The 21914-nt window shown below is 39.8% G+C and overlaps 1 protein-coding gene and 1 long non-coding RNA gene across 7 annotated transcripts in view; one reads left to right on the forward strand and one right to left on the reverse strand.

Annotated features, from left to right (window-relative positions):
- Positions 1-21914, forward strand: part of LAMA2 (laminin subunit alpha 2) — a 367591-nt gene that overhangs the window by 319729 nt on the left and 25948 nt on the right. For 4 of the 6 annotated variants that reach the window (XM_053381873.1, XM_053381876.1, XM_053381875.1 and 1 more), the window contains 8 exons: positions 682-815; positions 2575-2734; positions 8006-8130; positions 9046-9208; positions 12290-12434; positions 13850-13991; positions 16365-16376; positions 19910-20030. In XM_053381873.1, coding sequence (XP_053237848.1) covers positions 682-815; positions 2575-2734; positions 8006-8130; positions 9046-9208; positions 12290-12434; positions 13850-13991; positions 16365-16376; positions 19910-20030 — 1002 coding nt within the window. The remainder of the gene's footprint in view (positions 1-681; positions 816-2574; positions 2735-8005; positions 8131-9045; positions 9209-12289; positions 12435-13849; positions 13992-16364; positions 16377-19909; positions 20031-21914) is intronic. The other 2 variants (XM_053381874.1, XM_053381878.1) reach the window with 1 other exon arrangement.
- The window catches only part of LOC128410526 (uncharacterized), a 55393-nt gene continuing 36846 nt past the window's right edge, over positions 3368-21914 (reverse strand). The window contains exons 2-3 of the long non-coding RNA XR_008329532.1: positions 3959-4070; positions 3368-3646 (exon numbers count right to left, since the gene is read on the reverse strand). This is a non-coding gene — a long non-coding RNA (uncharacterized LOC128410526). The remainder of the gene's footprint in view (positions 3647-3958; positions 4071-21914) is intronic.

Consider the following 21914-nt stretch of genomic DNA (forward strand, 5'->3'; position numbering starts at 1 on the left):
AAAAAAATGGCACAAGGAAACAAAATAAGACACCCAAGAAAAGAAAGGGAAACATAATTTGAATGTTTATTTATCAGATGCTTTCCTGGCCTTTTTCTGTACAAATGCACTACTTTGCATCTCATCAATAGTAATTACTGTTATATTAGTATTATAATAAAAAAATAAATTTTTATTTATATCCTGCCCTCCCCAGCCGGAGCCGGGCTCAGAGTGGCTAACAGCAGTAAATATATTAGTATTTACTGTTATATTAGTATATTACTATTATATTATAATAGTATTTACTATTGATGTAGAACGTGCTTAGTCCTGAGTATGTCTGCACTGATAGGTTGTGGCTATTATTTTCGCTATATTTTCAAATAAGCCAATATTTGAAATAAGCCCATGAAGAGGAAAAATACATGTTTATGCTATAATTAGAGTAATTCACAAAAATGACATGTAAATCATGATAAGAAGTATATATCCAGAAGGAAAATTAAGGATTTTGAAAGATTATTCCACCTCAAGTGATGGTGACTCATTGTCCTCCACTCACATCTTTCTTATTTTCATTATTTTACTAATTCTCTCACTTTGCCTTGCCTTTTTGTTACTGTCTCTGCTCCCAAGTAGCTTTGCTATTATTTCTCTAATTAAGCTGAATTTTTTTTTAATGAAATGTCTTTTTTGTAGACTGACTTTTTGGCCATCGAAATGCGTAAAGGCAAAGTGGATTTCCTGTGGGATGTGGGATCCGGTGTTGGACGGGTTGAATATCCAGATCTGACAATTGACGACGGATTTTGGTACCGAATTGAAGCATCAAGGCAAGTACTCGCTTTTTCCACACACCCTTTGTATTATGATATAAAATGAAGACGCCATATTTCAATTTCATTTGCTCCTGAGATTAAATCTTTCCTTGTTAAAAGCAGGATGTTTTCAGCAGTGGTACTACCATCAGTAGTACTACTACCACAACTTCTTCCCCGAGGGCTTTGGCCATAGTTTATCACTTCCTGTGGGTTAAAAAGTACTAAATTATTTAGGTAGGTTTTTTTCTGAATTGATGGCCAGTAACTTTCTGTTGATATATGAACAACATTTTATAATGTCTAGATACTGTTGTCTTGTGTAATGGTTCATGGCACATGCATTCTTTGTCAGGAGCATCGTTATTATAAAATGTAATGCAAACCCGACTAAGACTCTTAAGAATGCACAAGTTTTTATGCAGTTTAATCATGACCATATCCAAGATCAGGCCTTTGAACCTTACCCTCCCGTAAATCTTTCTGGCCCTTCTCCCCCAAAAGATTGTGCCAGCAGTGGGCATGAACATGATGGGACATACTTAATCTATCACAGAAGATTATATAATGCAGTGATTTCAGCATATATAGTATATAATTCTGACCTTATTTTCTTTGAATATCACACCCTGATAGAGTAATTCTGAAACAGAAGTGTGGAACCCAAGTTTTATGGGGGCATTTTTATTATTCTTAGAAGTTATAGCAGACAGGAATTCCATTGACAGTACTAGTTAGATGTCTATGCCAATTAACTAGCCACCTTTATGAAATATACTAATGCTTATTCATGATTCGTTAAGTATGTTATACGACATTGTAATTATATGTTTAGTAATACATTTCATTTTACAGTCTAATTATACAGTAGGCACCATTAGAATAGTTTAACGCTTTTGCCAGTAATTTGCATGACAGTGCAATTTATGTTATTTTCTAGATAATATTCACCAGGGAATGCCATGCATATCTTGTTCAGATTATCAGCATGTTGAGGCAAAATGAATTGGAATTTAAAGGCCTGGCACTTGCAGAGAAAGAAAAACTTTGATAAATATTTCTGCTCCATAAATGGAAGGATATAATTGATGCATGAAATAATCAATCTCTGTGGAATAAATTAATGCATTAAAGGATTGTTGTGTTTCATTTTCTTAAAAATCAATGGAAGGTTTTCAGTTTTTAATAAAAGTTTTTAATTGAGAGCTTAATCTTTCATTTGTTCCATTTGAATAAATCTGAGATATATCTTTATTCTGGTTACTTCCTTTTAAAACAGCAGAGATTTGTTTGGGGTTTTACAGACACAATAGTTCACAATAAGTAGTGGGCTTAATGTTTATTGCTAAGGAACCTTCCCAGGAAGCAGCAGTGAGATTGTGTGAGGGTCTGGCATCACTAGTCCCCAAATACTGTTGTGGCCCTTTGGAATGTTTGTTTGTTTGTTTGTTTGTTTGTTTGTTTGTTTGTGAAGGCAGCACCATTCATGGCTTCACCGGATAATGAACTACTGCTAAGGACACCTTTAGTCGGGCAGCTGTGATGAGGCCTAATCAATAAAGAGTGGCCCACTGGCTGATCTCCTTCATGAGATCAACAGCTAGTCAGTTACGCTGTGACCCACAATATCTCCTCATAGGCTAAAAGTTGTGCATAGAAATTCAAAAAATGTTCTATTGTATGTGTAAATTTCTTTACTGACTCAGGACTTTTAATGAGCCTATGAATTCATTCATCAATGGTTCCCATATCTCTCTTTTTTTTCCTCATGAAGGACTGGAAGAAATGGCACCGTTTCCGTACAGGCATTGGAAGGTCCTAAAGCCACCATTGTACCAAGCATTTTCAGTGCAATTTCTCCACCTGGTTACACAATTCTGGATGTGGATGCAAATGCCATGCTGTTTGTTGGAGGCCTAACTGGCAAAATAAAGGTAACGGGTTGTTACTTCACTAGTCCAATTTAATCATGTTACCATTCTTTGATTTACTTTCTTTTAGATTGAGCAAAGATGGCAATCTTAGTCAAATGAATGAAGCACCCTTCCATGTTCAGTAGCTCTTATCAGGCTGCATAGAAGAGCTCGGGATCAGGCTATTTATATTTGAGGCATCAGGTGGTTCTTATTTATCATCGCATCCAGTGCATGCTTACTCAGAAATTAGTCCTGCTGCATCTACTAGGTCTTACTTCCATGTTGATATACATGGGATTGCACCATCAGTTGTTGGTCTCTATCTGCAGTATGCTGCAATGTTGCTTATATTGGCTAATCCAGTAAGCATTCTGGGTATTTCAGATCATTTGCAGAAGGGTGGTTGTGGAAATAGGTGACAGACTATATATTTTATCAATATAAAGGTGACAATATTAATGTGGCATGTTGCTCTATGTAATGCTTTCTAGCAATCCAGATCAATATCAAATCCTTTCCCGGCATTACTGAAGAACACTGGATATAGTTTTATAGAACACAAAAGGCCTGCAGTGTTTTAAAAGGGGTCACAATCACTATTCCATTAAATCTGGGACTAAAGTGCTTATAACTGAGTGAAGGATTTCAGTATTAGCTTTCAGATTCCTTTTATATTGCGGGATATGGCAAGAAGAGGCAATGCAAGCACATTTTTCATTCATTATGGGTTCATATGCCATAAGGTCAGAGCTTGCACACACTCGCGCACCTATATCCTGGCAGTCGGCTCTGAAGTGAAATCTAAGATTATAAGTGGGTGATGTTGGATGCTTTGCACAAACACTCGGCTGGAACGACAAGTTTGGAAAGATGTTTGACAGGCTATGCAGGTATCTCCCAAGCAGCTCTGCATCCAGTCTGTCAGTCAGACTGAAAAACAATGACAATGTAGAGCGATCAAGATACTGTCAATCAGTCTGAAAAAAAATACTTTAAAGAATTACTTATTTCTGTGTCTGAACTACATTCTAGCAAAGTTAGAGTTATTTCTGTGCCTGATCTAGCAAATTGTATAATTTTTGTGTGCAACATTTTATTTTATTGTTTATTTTAATAAATAAATTTATAAACTGTCTCACAGAATAAAGCCATTGAAGCAAAAACAGTTATAAAATTGAACTTCCACAATTATGGGGTTCTACTTCAAGGAAAAACCTTCTTAAACAAAAATCTGCACTGTACCTTTAAGTTTCCTGATGCAAAAAGAGATGAGGCAGCCATGGCTTCTGTCTCTCATTGCCCCCCTGTCCTGTCATCTGCTGTGTGGCACACCTGGAGTTAATGTTCATTACACCTAAAAGAAAAATAGTCCATGAGACAAATGGGCAGAAGAAGCTGCCCAACTCCCAAAAGATACAGTGCAGTTCTGGCAACCATAGTAAGATGGTACTTGCCATTTCCCCGTTTTAGGATTTATTTTTTTAAAATCTATTTTTCTTCCCTCTTTCAACTTGTCCCCCCCCCCTTTCCAATGTGCTTTTTCAGTTTTACTCCAGTAGAATGCAGTGCCTACTCATCATGAAGTTCTCAAATGTGCCAATTAAAATATTCACAATGACCTTGGAACAGATCGCCCATGTTGTTACACTTTCAAGTCATGCCTCACTTTGAAAGTCAAGTTGCTCTTCTCCATATGCTCACACATTAATATTTTTAATAATCATAATTGCTTCATGAAAAGTAGCAGGTGCTTGTGTGTCTTAGATTGCTAAATATCTGGAATTGAAACTAGCTCACATTGATGAAGTGAAACATAAAAGAAGATTGGATACTTTAGAAAAGGACAAGTTCCTCTTGGAACAAATACTCTAAAAGCAGTCCATATGACCTTAGCCAAGTATTTGGGGGGGAATTTAAATGTTAATATTTCTGGCTTGTGAATAATAATTGTAATAATAGTAATAAATCACTCCCAACTTATTAATTTAACTTTGTCAAGAGTCTACTCTGAGTGCTAAACAGTGAATCCTAGTTAAGTTCCCAGCTTCTCTTTCGGACATTCTAAGGCAGCATTCACCAGATGGTGTGATGGGACCACACCACTCACCTGACCGCTGGTCAATTGTGTTGCTGCTGCTTACCAGGAAGGAGAGGGAGAAGGAAAAGGTAGTGGTAAGATCGGCGCAATGCAGAGGCACTGGTCGGAATTCTAGGTTGGCTCTGCCAGAGTATTTGCACCTTGCTAACCATGCCACCCCCTCTCCCCATCTACTTCCTGGTAAGCAGCAGCAGCAGAACCAGCCAGAAGTGAAATGGGAAGCACCAGCCAACCACATCATCTGCTACTGGCAGCATTATCTTTGCAGAAATCACCTAATGGATCTGCTCATATAGTATGGAAGAGCTTTGGGATTCTCTGAGCTTAGAAGCAGTAGAGAATCTCAGGCACAGAGACTGAGTGCTACCTCCCTGGCCCCTCTATCTGGCCCTTGGGATTCTCACCAGGCCACACCCCTCACAGCCCTGATCCATGCCCTTCTCATGTGTTTTGGCCTGGCAGGGATGTGTTCTTGAATGATGATAATGCCTTTGGATTGCCTGTATGGAGGATGGAGAGGTGTGTGCAGAAACCTCTATTTTTTTGTATGGATGGAATGTGGCCTACTGTACAATGTTAAGAATCAAACTTGTTCCACCCACTTTCCCCCCTGGCCCTGCACATCACTGGCATATGGCCCCTACAAGGTTGCCAGTGAGAGAATGTGGTCCTTGACTGAAAAGGTTCCCTACTCCTTGTCTAAATGGCTTTCCCCTTGGATAAACTTTCACATGGCTTGAATCAAGCAGGTAACACATAGCTGCTTGTTTGAGTCGGACAACTATCAGTAGGAAGGAAAGGGTGTAATGAGCAGTTATTCTCCAGGATTCATCTCATGGAAATTTCATTTATAACAATGAAGTTTTTCACAACCACCAGATGTATAGCAAAATATCAGACTTTCATCAACTATTAAATGAGTTCAAAAGGAGACTGTTTGATATTCCAACTTCAACTGTGAGCACACTTTATAATGACCGGGAAACCATGAAGCGATGAAGGAGGCCAGTCCACAGTTTACCAACAAGGAGAGCAGCCTCCATAGTGAGATCCACTTAGAATGGCTTTGGGGGAAGACTGCAGATCAGCCTGCTCTCGCCTCCTTTCATCACCGTTTAGCATCCTAGTATGTGAAGCCACACAGCTGACCTCATTCAGCAAACTAGCAAACTTCTTGTTTTTGCATTAGTGTACATTCCTGGACACAAAGGATTGGGTCCATTTCAACCACTTTTCCACATCAGTTGAAGACTTAAAAGTACTTGGGGACTTTGATAGATTAAAGCAAAGACACGGCAAGCTAGAGTTTAGAAAAACGTTTGTAAAGGACCAATTTTCATCATTTAAAATTATTGAACCCCCCTTGGAAGCAGGAGAAGAGGGGTTTTTTTCTTTCTGGACTATTTAAACCTGCAGAAGAGAGTGTAAAGAAAAGGAATTTTCCACTGTCTTGAACCTGGGAGCGGGGTGTCAGGACAGACGTCCTCGGGAAGTTCATTGACTATAGACAAACGTTTCTGACAGACAGTTAAAAGAAGAGAAACATAGTGACTCCATTGTTCCCCTTCGTATTTAAAAGGAACAAAATATTGACAAAATATCTGAAAAAGGAAACTTTGTTGTTAGATCTGCTATATAAAAGAGAGAGAGAGAGAGAGAGAGAGAGAGAGAGAGAGAGAGAGAGAGATGGATACAAATAGAAGCTTTTCCCCTAAAGGGAGCTTGTGAAACTGTTATTAAATCTGAACTGGGGAGCTTTGCAGCTGCAATAGATTAAGATCGTGGGATCAGACTTTGACCTTGCACAAGAATGTACTCGGAGGCTCTGGTGCGTGCTTTCTGTAAGACAAGTGCTTTATTGGAACAGTTACATGAGAAGACGGATTTGATGACTGCTGCGATCGGAAACTTTGGACAGGTAGTGGGTATCTATATAGAACCCACTCAGGAATTAATCCAGGAGTGTGCTCTGACAGATCAGATGAGGGAAGAGGTTGTGGCTGGACCTCGGGAGGTAGAGATGGAGGGAACTGTGGTTCAGCAGGAACATGAGTTGTCGGATCCGACGAATGAACCCGGAAAAAGCCAGATTTGGAGAGATAGAGTCTTGCTTGGCTTGGAGATGGGGGGCTGGATAGACCCCCCTATGCAGGGATGTTTTGACTTTTCAAGTCTGGCTTTGGGCCAGGAGGAGTTTGGAGTTGTGGGGGTCCTCAACTTTGGAGGGACTTTGAAACATGCTTTTAAATACCACATGGAGTTCAGTGTTGACTATGGAAAAGGGGCTGATCTGTCGAGAAGGGACAAAAATATTGTCAAGCTGGAGTCTCCACGAGTGAAAAGAGCAGAAGACAAAGTAAAGTACAGGTATAAATATGAAGAAGATCTGCGGAAGGGACATGGAAGAGACTTAAGGGCCTCCGACATAAGGTTACCAGGTTAATGAACTAGATGGATGGGATAGAAAGGACTGACAAAACCCGGGACCAGGAGGAAGAGACGTTGGATGAAGATTGGAAGAAAGTTTTTTTAAAAAAAATTTACTTAGGAATGTTTTGTAAAATTAATGAGTATTAGAAAAATGTTGGAATGAAATTATTTGGCTTTAGCAGAAATGTTAAAAAGAATTATGTAAGAATGTGCTATGGTTATGAGAAATGGGTATAAATAAGATTTAAGTCTTAAGTTTTAGGGGTTTTTATGGTAAGTTAAGGTTAAAATAGATTAAGGTAATTTAATGACAGAATATTACGAAAAATGGAAAGGATTTGCTGTGATAATCAACAACTAGAATACAAAAAAGGGAGGTGGGAGGAGGTCGATGAAATAAGGTGATGACAGTTAAGGATTTGGGAATATTGGATCTGTTTTTAATTTTTTTTTCTTTTTTTGGCTTATTTTTGCTTTTTGATTTTGATTTGTTATGTGTTTTGTTTCTGTTCTTTGACTTTGACTTTTATTGATTTGTATTCTTTAATTGCTATTTGTTCTCTTCTTGTTTTTTCCTTTTTTTCCCTTTGTGTTTTTTGTAATTTTAAAATTCTCAATAAAAATCATTTTTTAAAAAAGTACTTTGGGACTTTCGAATAAGCAAATGCTATCTGCCTAATAAACCAGTGGCCATGTATTCACAATACTATTGTCCATTAACCAAGAGCTCAGAACTCAGTCTGGATGCTTTCTGTTTCCAGAAATCTGAAGCTGTACGAGTTACTACTTTCACCGGCTGTATGGGAGAGACTTATTTAGACAGCAAACCAATAGGACTATGGAATTTCAGAGACATTGAAGGAGAATGTAAAGGGTGTGCTGTCAGGTAAGATTTTGCAGTATATTGTCAATGTTATTGCTATTGATGTGCAGGTTACCTAAACAAAAAAAAGTCATAATTCTGTTAAATACCAAGTTGCCTAAATAAATTCTCCCCTGTGTTTTCATGCTTCTCTTCAACAGTTTCAGTATAACAAATGCCAATTACTAGACAGAAATGAATAACCACATATGCTTCATAGATACAAATCAACTATAAATGAGGCATGGATGTCAGAAGCTAAAGATATATCTTTTAAAAAGTTAAACCTATTAAGGTTCTCTAAATATCACCTCTAAATATATTACAGCTGGTTCATATGGCCATTTTCATATAGGAAATGACATTTTGAAGCTACCCTAATTTGATTTTTTGGCATAGGAACCAAGCTCGTGAAAGTCTGCTCATGCATACCCAATCCATGTCTGATTGACTGGTCAACATGCTAAACAAGATAATTGTAGAGTTTGCATACCATACAGGACTAATTCCTTCCTCTTCTTTTCTTCTTCATAAAGTATTGATTTGAAAACACATAGTGGGGATTGGGAACCTCCGGCGTGTGGGCCAGATTTGACCCAGCACAGGTCCAATTTGGCCTGTGGGATTCTTTCCCCCAAGCAATGCCCACCTGCCCTACATATGTGATGTCTGCTGTGGAACAGGCTGAGACCCAGCTTGATCAGCTGCGCAACTGAGTTCCACACAGGGAACTTAAATGTGCAGCTAATCTCTACAGAATGCCGGGGTGATTTCACTGCTCTTTACTTGCAGCAGCTGCACAAAACATTTCAGCTTTGAGAAGGTTTGTCTATGTGAAATAGTTGCCAGCCCCTGATAATGCTTTTTCATGGTTGCTTCTATGTAAAGCAGTTCTGGAAGTTCTGATTTAGATTTTGAAAATTTCCCTTTCCTCCTCAGCCCACAGGTGGCAGATGGTGAAGGAACTGTTCAGTTTGATGGAGAAGGTTATGCTTTGGTGAGCCGTCCAATAAGATGGAACCCAAATATCTCCATGGTCATGTTCAAGTTCAAGACATTTTCTTCCACTGCTCTTCTGATGTACCTTGCTACAATAGACTTGGTAAAGCTTGCCTAAATGTTTCTTGGCTTCTTTCATTAACATTATGAATTACGCAGTTCCTTATAAAGAGATTAACATGCATGCTTTTACACTCGTGATGAATGTCACTTAAGTGAAGACACTGGGTTTAATGACTTCTGTGAGGCCATTTATATTCAATCTGTGTGATTTGCAAGAACATAACCGAGCAGCTTGTATAATGCTTTGCACGGAGCTCTGTGCAGATCATTACAATGATTATTCTTACAATTTATAATTTGTAAAAAAAATAATAAGTTGTATGGCAAAAGACTCCTCAATAATGGCTATTGGGTTTTACTTGCTATCTGTTAGAGTTAGGCATAACATGGTATCAAAAACATTTCACCAGAATGCTTTTGCTTTTGTTAACAATTACTTTTGTATCTGGTTTTTTGTTAGCTTCCTTGGGTGTAAAGGAAAGGAAAGTGCGACATACATTTTTAAGTAGACATCCTTCTCCATGTGTGGGTACAATGTCTGCAAACTAATAGATTTGCATAGGGCAGGATGGGGAAACCCGTGGTCCTCCAGATGTTGCTAGACTACAACTCCAATCAACCCTGTCCATTGGACATGCTGGCAGTGGTTGATGGACATTAGAGTTCAACAACATCTGGAGGGCCACAGGTTCCCAGGCTTGGTAGATCCTTATTCCTTACCTATTACCATGCACAGACATTACAAGAACATTACAGAGATTGGGAGGTCAGTGTACACTTCCAGTGCCTCAACTACTTCTCCTTCTCTGCACTGTGGAAGCTACTTGAGATCTCAATCTCAAGTAAATGGTATAAATGTTCATAGAATCATAGAGTTGGAAGAGCCCACAAGGGCCATCGAGTCCAACCCCCTGCCAAGCAGGAAACACCATCAGAGCACTCCTGACATATGGTTGTCAAGCCTCTGCTTAAAGACCTCCAAAGAAGGAGACTGCACCACACTTCTTGGCAGCAAATTCCACTGTTGAACAGCTCTTACTGTCAGGAAGTTCTTCCTAATGTTTAGGTGGAATCTTCTTTCTTGTAGTTTGGATCCATTGCTCCGTGTCCGCTTCTCTGGAGCAGCAGAAAACAACCTTTCTCCCTCCTCTATGTGACATCCTTTTATATATTTGAACATGGCTATCATATCACCCCTTAACCTCCTCTTCTTCAGGCTAAACATGCCCAGCTCCCTTAGCCGTTCCTCATAAGGCATCGTTTCCAGGCCTTTGACCATTTTGGTTGCCCTCCTCTGGACACGTTCCAGTTTGTCAGTGTCCTTCTTGAACTGTGGTGCCCAGAGCTGGACACAGTACTCCAGGTGAGGTCTGACCAGAGCAGAATACAATGGCACTATTACTTCCCTTGATCTAGATGCTATACTCCTATTGATGCAGTTCTCATCTTCTGGGTGTATGTAGACATATCCAACATCAGAGTTAGAGAACCTGTGACCCTCCAGGTGTTGCTGGACTTCAATTTACCATCAACCCTGTTCATTGCCTGTGCTGGCTGGACTGATGAGAACTGGAGTCCAACAATGTCTGGGGAGACATGGATTTCTCACCTCTGACTTAAACCCATGCCTGGGCTGCCTAATTAATATGTCTGTATAGAACAGATCATGCGTAGAAATGCATAGCCAGTGCACCTGCATCCTCATTTGAAATAATCAGCCCTTGCACATGAGTTGCTTTGTGCACCAATATAATTTTTGGGGTGGTAGGATTAGCTCAAAACCAGGCATCCCCAAACTCAGCCCTCCAGCTGTTTTGGGACTACAACTCCCAACATCCCTAGCTAGCAGGACCAGTGGTCAGGGATGACGGGAACTGTAGTCCCAAAACAGCTGGAGGGCCGAGTTTGGGGATGCCTGCTCAAAACAAAGGCCCGTTCTAGTCAACTGGAACTTACTGCTGGAACAAGACTACAAGCTGCACTCCGACAGAGTTTCACTTGACATTGCTGCTGTCAACAGAACTGTGAAACTCCTTCAGAATCACTGCTGATCAGACATTAGTACAGAGAGGGGTGGCTAGATATTAGATATATGAAGTCTACACAGACCTCCCAGTTCCCATAGAGAACTGTAACATGTTCTCAGGTGATAAAGGAAATAGTCCCATAGGGATCTATCCATTAGGTGATAATCTAATTATAGGGATTTTAACTGCAAACTAACTTGTCATTGTCCTAGTTCTTCCCTTAGAAATGGAACCAGCTGCAATAAACAGATGGCAAGAAGTTCTGTATAGATTATACTGCATGCCTGAAATGTGTCAGTTATTGGCAAATATAATGAGAACTTCGACAGTTCTAGAGATATTTGTGAATGTCTGAAACTCCAATATGCACTGGCAAATGCAGTCAGTCACTTAAAGTGTGATCACTAGCATTTACTTGTTATGGGGTTGTCAGAATATTGATATTTACCAAATGTGGACATTACCAGCAACACATACGCAGAGGGTTGCAAAAACAGGCAAGCAGCCCATGGAATGCGGTGGCAGTGATACAAAGAGACACCTAAGTTAACCAAGCATGTATGAAGGCACACTGGTCTTTTTCAGCTTTTTTCTTTCTTTCTGCCACAAAATCCTGTAAGAAGAATATTAATTTGGAGACTTGAGTCGGAGGTTATTTATTATTTTTCAGATCATTTTTTAATGTTATCAAGATCTGTGTTGCAGTGATGAATGCAAGCGACTCCACCTTGCCGTTCACAATAATTTACTGCCTGGTTGGGAATTAAAGAGCAACATATTTCCACTTTATTCATTTACCTTCTTAGGAACTGAGGCGGCAACAAATTAACTTCACCTATGATGCCTTCTTTGAACTAAACCTCTATTAAGAAATGGCAGAAAAATAATCTTAGATATTGTTGGGAAGGGGGGCTAGTCACTATTTGAGATTACTTTCATCAGGAAATCAGCTGTCTTTCAAAATCTCACAGTGCAATCATCAGCCTACACGTTTACTCAGAAGTAAGTCTCATTGAGGTCAGTGGGGCTTACTTTCAAAAAACTGGGCATAGGACTGCATCCTAAATAAAGTTTCTAATGCTTCTCATTAACAGAAAGATTTCATGAGCATAGAGCTCAGTGATGGGCGTATTAAAGTCAGTTATGATCTCGGTTCAGGAACAGCTTCTGTTGTTGGCAACCAGAACCACAATGACGGAAAATGGAAATCATTCACCTTGTCAAGAATTCTAAAACAAGGTGAGTTCCTGCAGTGATAACATCATAAATGTCCTAATTATCTTATCCAGCACAGCTAACTATCTAATCATGGAGAAGATGATGTACAAAATTGCTGGGTTTAGAAAGTTGTAAAAGAAAGTGATTTAGCAACTTCTTTTGCTTAAATTACAGATGGCTCAGGTTAGCTGTGACTGATTGCAGTGTCAAACAGGTCTCTTATGATTTTCTTTTGAAAATGGTAGCTTAATTTTTCAGGCATAATTCTGCCTTACAGCTACCTCAATTACACTCTAAAATGCATCTGAGTGAAAAATGTTTTTTTCATGCAGTGCCCTGATGTTGTTCAGAGTTCATAAAACAAACCTACACTATTTTTGTTAGAATGTAAATTGGGTTTTGTACTTCATGGTGCCTTTCATAACTTAAATCTATCAAATTGCTTTCAAAATGTGGAGAGTTAAAATACTGATGGCACAGTATATCTGTCTACGATACACAATGGGCCCTTTTTGCACATTGTCACAGCCCTTTGTACTGCAAGGAGAAAAAGACTCCCCATAAATGACAGGCAACTTTAATTTACATAACTGCTAACATTGCTCCCGAATTCAACTTAAAATAAAAATGCAATGAGAATATTTCCAAAGGCAAAATATCTATAGGATGTCTAATCAAGCCTATAAGAATTTCATACATCTCTGTTTGAAATAAGAAAGCTGAGCTGAAACAATCTTTGGCTCCAGTTGATTCATGCTGTCTTGCTGAACCCTGAAATCCAGAAACTTCTCTGTGTATGTTCACCAAGGTAAACTTTTGCAGTTTTGTCCCTGCCAAAATAAATACTCTGCAGTCGTGGAAGGGTCACAACCCGTTTAAGCAAAGTGACTAGAATAAAATCCTGAATACATTGGTGGTATTACATATTTTATTGCTCTTTTGGTTTTGATGGATATTCCAGTTTGTACATTCTCAAAAATATTTTCCCAATCAGTCAACATGATAAAATAGGGATAATTAAGTTTGGGGCTATAGCTGAGGGTACAGGGGGGAATCTCTCCCAATGAACTGTCTGTTTTAATAATTCTGAACTTTTTGGGGGGTCTGACACATCCATTCCCCCCCCCTTTGCATTTTTAATTTCCATGCTTGCTTTTTTGTTGTTCTTTTTCAACTGTGTTCTGCTTTTTCACCCTTAGTGGTTTCTCTTTTCTTCCTCCTAGCAAGCAGTTATGTGCCATTCAGCTAGAAAAGGCTATTCAAAAACCAATCACTGTTATAATCAGAATGTACCTGGTCATACTTTTCCCTCTCTTAATTGAAAAGAGGGTATGGACAAGTGTGTTTGCTCAAGAAAGGAAGAAGTAGTTATAAACATTTGAAAATTCTTCTGTAGCTCAAAGCCCTATTTAATTTTTCTTCTTATATTTTCTCAGCTAACGTATCTATTGTAGACATAGACTCCAACCAGGAAGAGATCATCACAACAATTGCTACAGGGAAGCACTTTGGCCTCAACTTGAAAGCCGACGAGCCCATCTATTTTGGTGGATTGCCAACACTGAGACGAAACCTAAGGTAATGGCACTTAGCACATAGTCAACTAAAGGAATGCAGGAACAGCAATTGTTCTCTGAACCTTTTCTTAAGGATTCATGAAAGGATTGCACACCAAAAGGATACTTATGCCACATACCCTATTCTGAAACAATACACGAACCAAAACACAGCCAACCACTGAAATTCACACTTACCTGAATTTTGCAGGGGGCTTCTCCAGCCAACTAATGCATACAAAAACGCTTATACCTAGGACAAAATGTGCATACAGGTGCATATATTACTGAAAATAACATACGAAAATGCATTATATGGGGACTGGTGGAGAAACAGCTGGTAGGAAAAAATTGTAGTGTGTCTGCTCCCGCCCATAACTTCTCTGCTCCAGGCCCTATCATTCCAGGCTCAATTTGCACAGATGAAGCAGTAGCCAAGTTTAAAGAAATGTGGTTGAGGCACGACATGTAGCTCCATCCCCACTGCCCTAGTATCTGTTTTCATTTTCTGTTTAATCGCATATGAACTCAAGACAGAATTTCTTGCTCAGCTTAAAATCTTCCTGTAAATTTTATTATGCATAAAGTATTTTCCATATGCTTTCCTGTCTTCGTTAATGCTAAATGAGTTGATGAGGTGCTGGAGTGTAATCGGTGTTTTCTGTTTTGAAACAAACTCTGGAACCTTTATCAAAGTTTACAGAAACATTTTTGCAATGGAAAAAATATCTCTGGTACAAAGTGCCGATACTGTGCAACACAGGTAAACCCATTCACCTATATCAGTTCAGTTTCCATGAAAGAATAACAATGATGAAGTCATTGCATAGACAGAGAGATCTAGATAGGCTACTGGGCTGCTACAGAGCCAAACAGCCACTATTGCACTGTTATTGTTGTTTTAAAATTTGCTTGTTGGCTGTTCAGGTCACAGGTCATTTTTAAGAAATCAGGAATTCAGCTGCAGCTCAACATAAATGACCTTATTTTGTGTGTCATGTAGAAACCCTAACATAAGAGCTGTGCCACATAAATTACAGCTGTGTCACCAAAGTATCCAGTGGCCATCCAGACACGTCTGGAAACTCACAAGTAGGACAAGGAAGTTCCATTTGGCTATTGTGGTTAATGTCCTTTGAGAGACCCGTTTTCCACAAATGCTTTTTTAAAAGCTATCTAAGCTACCAGCCTCCACCACATAATGTGCAACTGAATTCCATAAGTTACTTGTGCATTGTGTGAAGAACTTTTATCAGCCCTGAACACTCTACCAATCAGTTTTGTTGGGTGGCCCTGAGTTCTAGTATTATGAGAAGAAAATTTCCCTCAAGCCACTCTTTCTCCATCATTTTACATACCTGTGTTATGTCCCAGTTATTCCTCTTCTTTCCGAAACTCCCAAATGTTTCAGCTTTTCCTTATAGGAAAGGTGATCCAGCCCTTTGATCAAGGAGAATGATACAGTGGTACCTCTGGTTACGAGCTAAATTCGTTCCAGAGGTCCATTCTTAACCTGAAACCATTCTTAACCTGAGGTACCACTTTAGCTAATGGCGCCTCCCGCTGCTGGCGCGTGATTTCTGTTCTCATCCTGAGGTAAAGTTCTTAACCTGAGGTCCTACTTCCGGGTTAGCGGAGTCTGTAACCTGAAGTGTTTGTAACCTGAGGTGTTATTAACCCAAGGTACCACTGTATTGAAGGAGGGTGCAACTTAAAGATGATGGAAGATTTTCCATGGACCTCCCCAACTAGCTATCTCCTTCGATCCAGAAGGACCCAGCGATTGCTGGCAATGTTTGCTCTCTCCCAAAGGATCCTAGGGTGCAGTGGCCTCACACAAGTGATGGTCAAAACTGCCAGTTGATATTGCAGGCCTGAAAAGTGGGAGAGCCCATCAGCTACTGCTGGATTTGCAACAAGCCGTTCTTAATGCCTTACCCTCAGTGAGGGATCTTGTCTGTGCCCTGTCCTCTTCCCTTCACCAGCAGGTCTAGGTGTCTTCCCCCTCTATAGAGAAGCTAGTCCAGGAATTAGGGGGTGGGCTTAAGGTTGGCGGAAGCTCTTCCAGCCTAACATACTTGACTTTCTTGGTTAGAACTTCTGCTATTTACAGACATCGTAAAAGGTGGTGGTCAGTTGGCTAATTTTTTTAACATTCTGAGGATTTCTGGGTCAGTTGCTTCCCAGCATCCAAGGCTTACGGAAGGGCAGTGGGTGGTTTGTTAAAAGCCATGGGTGTATATTTTAAAGAAAGTGGCCTGAATCTTAAGCAGACTGAACAGTCTGTATCATTATAAGAATTTGGTTTGTTATAAATGTTATAATTGCAAATAATAAACAAAATTGTATTTTTTTTTCCTTCCTCTCTCTCTTTCTCTGTTCATTTTTATCCTAGTATGAAATCCAGGTAAAAAAAACAAAAACCGTCAAATTTCAAGCAATACTTGCATGCCTCGCACTCTGCATGGGTTAAGCGCAGCTTGCAACAGGTGGCGAAGCAAAAAGCAATTTGTGTCTGTATCTGTTCCAGCTGTTGCTCTGGGGCTGTTCATTTGGCAATGGATCCTGCTGCAGCAAATCAAGCTGCTCCTCAGTGCTTAACACAGCCTTGCCGCATGCTGCGCACACACTTGCAGCAACAAACACTTAGCCTAGCATCTTCACACAGCTGTTTATATCTTGCTGTGTTGGGTTTTCTTTTTCTTTTCTTTTTCCTTTTAAAAATTAATTATATCAGAAATACAAGCTGTATTTTTTAAAAAAAATAAAAAGCAGTTAAGAGTTTCTGTTCAGCGCAGAGCAAATTAGTGATGGAACACGTGCAGAAATCTGTGAGAATGGAGTGTCAATCACAAGAGATTGTTTATTTTCTCAGCAAACTGCAGGGAGGGACACTTGACTCTCCAACCTCTCCGTGCAATGCAGGCTCTTTCTGGCATATATGTTTTCTGTATATGTTCAGGAACATAAGAATTGTCTTATTGGATCAAGTCTCTGTAGGCCAGCAATCTGCCAGCAAAATAATCTCTACCAAAAGCAGAGTGCAAGGGTGATAGCCTTTGGCTTGCCCCAGAAAACTAATATTCATAGGTGCACTGCCATTGTACTTGGATACCCCCACATAGCTATCCTAACTAAAGCCTGAACCCAAAGTCTTCCCAAGGGTGATGAAAGGGGGACAGAACTTCTGTAACTTTCTGAGGGGCGTGCAACAGTCTCCACGATTTTAGATGTGGGGTATTTTTATTTACATTTTACAAGGTGGTAAGGGCTTTCTTTCTTTTTCCTCTTCATCTCCCTCTTAAGAAGAAAGCCAACCCACACCAGCCCCCAAGGCAAGTGATGTTTTAGTGAGGAAATCTTGGCAGACAGGCTGCCTTTTCTATACAAATACTGTATGGGTCAGACTGCCTCATGGCAACAGTATTCTGTGACCATGTAATCTTGGCTTGGCTTACTTCTTAAAAGGACAAAAGAAAGTAAAATGAAAGTTTACCAACTTGTATATATGCAAGTAAAAGAAAAAAGAAAAAAAAACCTTAAAGAAAACACAACTGAAACTTTAACCATCCATTCCCCAAACATTTAGCACCATCTCCCAGTACCACCAAAATTTGATTGGGACATATATTCATTTTGGGTTAGTCTCTCTTGATGAGCCTGGAAACCCTGCTTATCTTCCGCTGAATTATAAAAAGCAAACCTCAGCCTCCATATTTTGCACATTGTCTAGACAACTACAATTATTTCCTCAGGTGCATCTAATAAAGCGGGATCCCACAGATGGGTTCATGCAATGTTAAAATTTGAATTTAAGTTAAAGCATATCATAGCTCTTATACAGAAGTAAATTATATCCTTTTGGAGATATTTTTGGCAGCCCCGGAATTAAAGTCTGTGTACCTGAAGGTTGCCCAGTGAGGTAGAGTCTCACACTGCTGTTGTTATGTAAAACTGCATTCAAGTGGTGTTGGGAAAATTAGATGGTTCTTGAGGCTCAAAGGATGTGTGTGTGTGTGTGTGTGTGTGTGTGAGAGAGAGAGAGAGAGAGAGAGAGAGAGAGAGAGAGAATATGCATGTGAAAGAAGATGCAGATAAATCTTTTCCATAACTTTTCTCTTGAAACAAATATCTTGGTGAGGGTCGTTTTTAGCTGGGAAATGTCAGCAGCGTTGAAAGGTTTAAGTACCCTTTTTCAGCACATCTGTGTGCTCAGACACAACCCTCCCCAGCCTGCTATAGCATAAGAAAAACTGAGGTGGGAGAGAGAGTCTTAGAACTTTGATTAACATGTAGTTTGAGCCTCAGTGGCTATGAAACTCTGGCAAGATTTGCTTGGTGAGACAGATGGAATTACAGGTTGTTAGGCTGCAGAAAAGCTCTGCTACTGTGGATCAGTGCGTGAAGAAAATGTAGGAGATGAAACATAGAAAAATGTTCAAAGTTGGAAAGAAATTGTGTTTGCCTTTCTCAGAACTTTCTGAAGCTCTATTGGTGCCCACAGGGAGACTTTAGAACCTTCAACTAGCAGTAACATAGAATTGAGATTTTCTTTTGTTTCTTTTTTTGGTATGAACTCTAAAGTACTTGCAGCTTTTGAAATAGACATGCTATGCTTTGCTGAGATGGCTACAAAATGCAAAAATAAAAAATAAAAATGCCACAGCAGAAAAAAGCTATTGGGGGACATCCAAGTTGTTGATATTCTATATTATAATGTTGTTTTTAAATTAAGATCGTAGATATATTTTTGTGCATGTGCATATATGCACATACATATATGGGTATATGAACTGGGCTTTCTAATTCTATGAACTGTGAATTGTTTTTTACCTTATTTAATACTAATGTTTTGTATTATTTTCATGCGAGTATTTTACTTGTCTGATCTGGTCAATTGGCCAGATTGTATCCACATCTCAAGAGGCCCAGTCTTTCTTTCCATCAACCGTTAACATGGATCAGAGGGTTAACTGCAGTTGCTGCTGCTTCAGGAAGGCTGCTGTTTCAGGAAAAATCAACATTTATGAAGCAGCTTTTCCAAGCCAGAGGAGTGATGCGTGAATATGATAAACATTCAAACAAAACTGCTCCTGGTTTGGTGCTCAGTATAAAGGCTTCTGAGAGATACTAACACTATCCTTCTGCTACCCTTCTGGCAGATCACAAAACTCAGGCTGTGGGTATTCAAGTGATAGAATCATAGAATTGTAGAGTTGGAGGGGGGACCCAAAAGGGTCATCTAGTCCAACCCTCTGCAAAGCAGAAATCATCTCATCAACCATGACTGTGCTGGTGAAAATAAGTTGTGCTCCAGCACCATTTTCTGGGACAAAAGTCCCTCGCCTCTGCTATATTCCTGAACATAGGAGAAACTTTGAATTCACAGTAGGTTGCTAACATTTTTGTGATGTGAGCACAACTAAATAATTGGGCACGTGGCTCATATGTTAGTTCTTCCACATGTCTAAAGAAAATACTTCAGGTAAATAGGCAAACTGTCAAAAAGTTTTCTAACCTTTATCTTTCTACACTTCCTGGAGAATAACCTATTATTTTGTCATCCTGCTACATTTTACACAGAGATAACAGTGACATTAAATGCAGAAGTAGGGAAAAGGTAAATGACGAGAAGCAGAATTTATGTAAAAGGCTGAAATCCAGGGGCAGTTAGTCATTGATAACTTTATTCTTCTGGTAGAATGTTTAGCATTTTAATATTCTGGACTGTGCTATCATCTATTATTATTATTATTATTATTATTATTATTATTATTATTATTATTATTCCCATTGAAATCTGTAGGTTTTGTGACCTACGTGACTAACATCCTCTGGATTGTGGTCAGAATGTTTAAAACAGTAATATGGAAAACTGTTTTAGCCCTTTTGTGGCTGTTTTTACTCATGACTAAACCTGCTTTGACCTTATTTTTGCAGGCCTGAAGTAAACACAAAGAAATACTCAGGCTGCATCAAGGATATTGAAATTTCTCGGACGCCATACAATCTTCTGAGCAGTCCTGACTTTGTGGGCATTACCAAAGGCTGTACACTGGAGGTTAGTTTGCTTTCCATGTTTCCTTCAATGATCTTAAAATGATTGCTCCATGTTTTATCAACAAGCAGCTCTGGCAAGGAAATTCCTGAGGATGAAGGAGGTCGGCGTGGTGCAGTGGTTAAGAGCGGTGGACTCGTAATCTGGGGAACTGGGTTCACTTCCCCGCTCCTCCACATGCAGCTGCTGGGTGACCTTGGGCTAGTCACACTTCTCTGAAGTCTCTCAGCCCCACTCACCTCACAGAGTGTTTGTTGTGGGGGAGGAAGGCAAAGGAGATTGTTAGCCACTTTGAGACACCTTAGGGTAGTGATAAAGCGGGATATCAAATCCAAACTCCTCCTCTTCTTCTTCTTCTTCTTCATTCTGCGACATACAATTCCATTAACAAAGTTGCCCCACTGCCATCTTGCTTGGAGGAAGTGACTGCTTCCCCTCCCCCCTCCCGCCACTCCTGTTTGTATGGGACTTACAGAGTTGCAATGAGGACCTACAACATGTCATTCAATTCCCATGGAAAATTGCTTCTGCATGATTATCGTAATGCCTAACACTATTTGACTTGTGGCCCTCTTCATTATCCATCTTTCCGAACAGCTATCACTGAAACATGGAGCAAGCTTGTTTTCTGCTGCTTCAAAGGGTAGGACTCAAACCAAATTACAGAAAGGAGATTCAGAGTAAACATTAGGAAGAACTTTCTGATAGTAACAGCTGTTCAACGATGGAACAAACTATCTCGGAAGGTGGCAGACTCTCCTTAATTGGAGGTTTTTAAACAGTGGTTAAATAGCCTTCTGTTAGGAATTCTTTAGCTGTGATTCCTACATTGCAGCGGCTTGAAGTTGATGGCCCTTGGGGTTCCTTCCAAGTCTAGAATTTATTATTCTTTGATCTTCAAGATGAGACCATTTCATTTCAGTGAGTTGTACAAAAGTAGTCCTTAGCAGACTGTGGTCAGAATTAATCCTGAATATCATCATAATGCTGTATGTACAAGCGGTCCTTAAGCAATCTCATGTTTTTTAAAAATACGATTCAATATTCTGTGACATACAGCCCCTCTTCAGTTCATCCTTAATATCTCCCAGTGTGAGAGCTGTAGAGCCATGGGCAGTACAAGCCTTATTTATGAGTTGGATTCAGGAGACGAGCTGAAGTGCTTAGCCCAAATAGGAAGGCAATGACAAACAGTGGAGCCTAATGTATGAGCGGATTCGTTTTAAAGTGCAAGCAACCACACTGTGGGGACAAGGCAGGTAAAGGTAACCATAAAGTGTGTGAAGCAGAATCCTATTCAGATTTAACACCACAACTGAGGCTCACTTGTCAGGATTTGGATCTTCCATAAAGTACGTCACATACCAGTGGGGCAAGGAAGGGCTGGGAAAGTATATTAATGAATTAAAATGGATTATTTTTAGGCTGCGTCCAAAAAGGCAGCAAGTGAATAATTCAGTAAATAAATACATTAATATTACATTTTGGAATTGTGGAAGATCTTCTGCTGGGCCACTCCCATCACCAGTAACCATCAGGAAGGTTTTGTGCATGTGACTTAATTCCAAGAAAGTTCTCTGCATATTGACAAGTTCTCACCAGTGTTTTAACAAGCAGGGAACTGTCTTGAAAATGGTTGTGATTAAAAACAACAACTTGTTTTAGTTTCAAGACCTAGAGGCTATTTGCAGTTCAACTTCCATGACTGGGGTGAACAGACTGCAACCCAGAGACCTGTGGTATCTCTTGGAAATCCTCCTTGAAGGCAGCCTTGGGGGTTTTTCTCCTTGTTCTTTCCTCGGTCCAGCACATGTGACCCTTTGGAATCGTACTCACAGCAGCCAGTTGGGAAAGAGGGCAAGTGGTAAGATGAGGAAGTGGGGAAGA

This window comes from Podarcis raffonei, chromosome 3 (assembly GCF_027172205.1).
Source record: "Podarcis raffonei isolate rPodRaf1 chromosome 3, rPodRaf1.pri, whole genome shotgun sequence".
In the NCBI taxonomy this organism is placed as follows: Eukaryota; Metazoa; Chordata; class Lepidosauria; order Squamata; family Lacertidae; genus Podarcis; species Podarcis raffonei.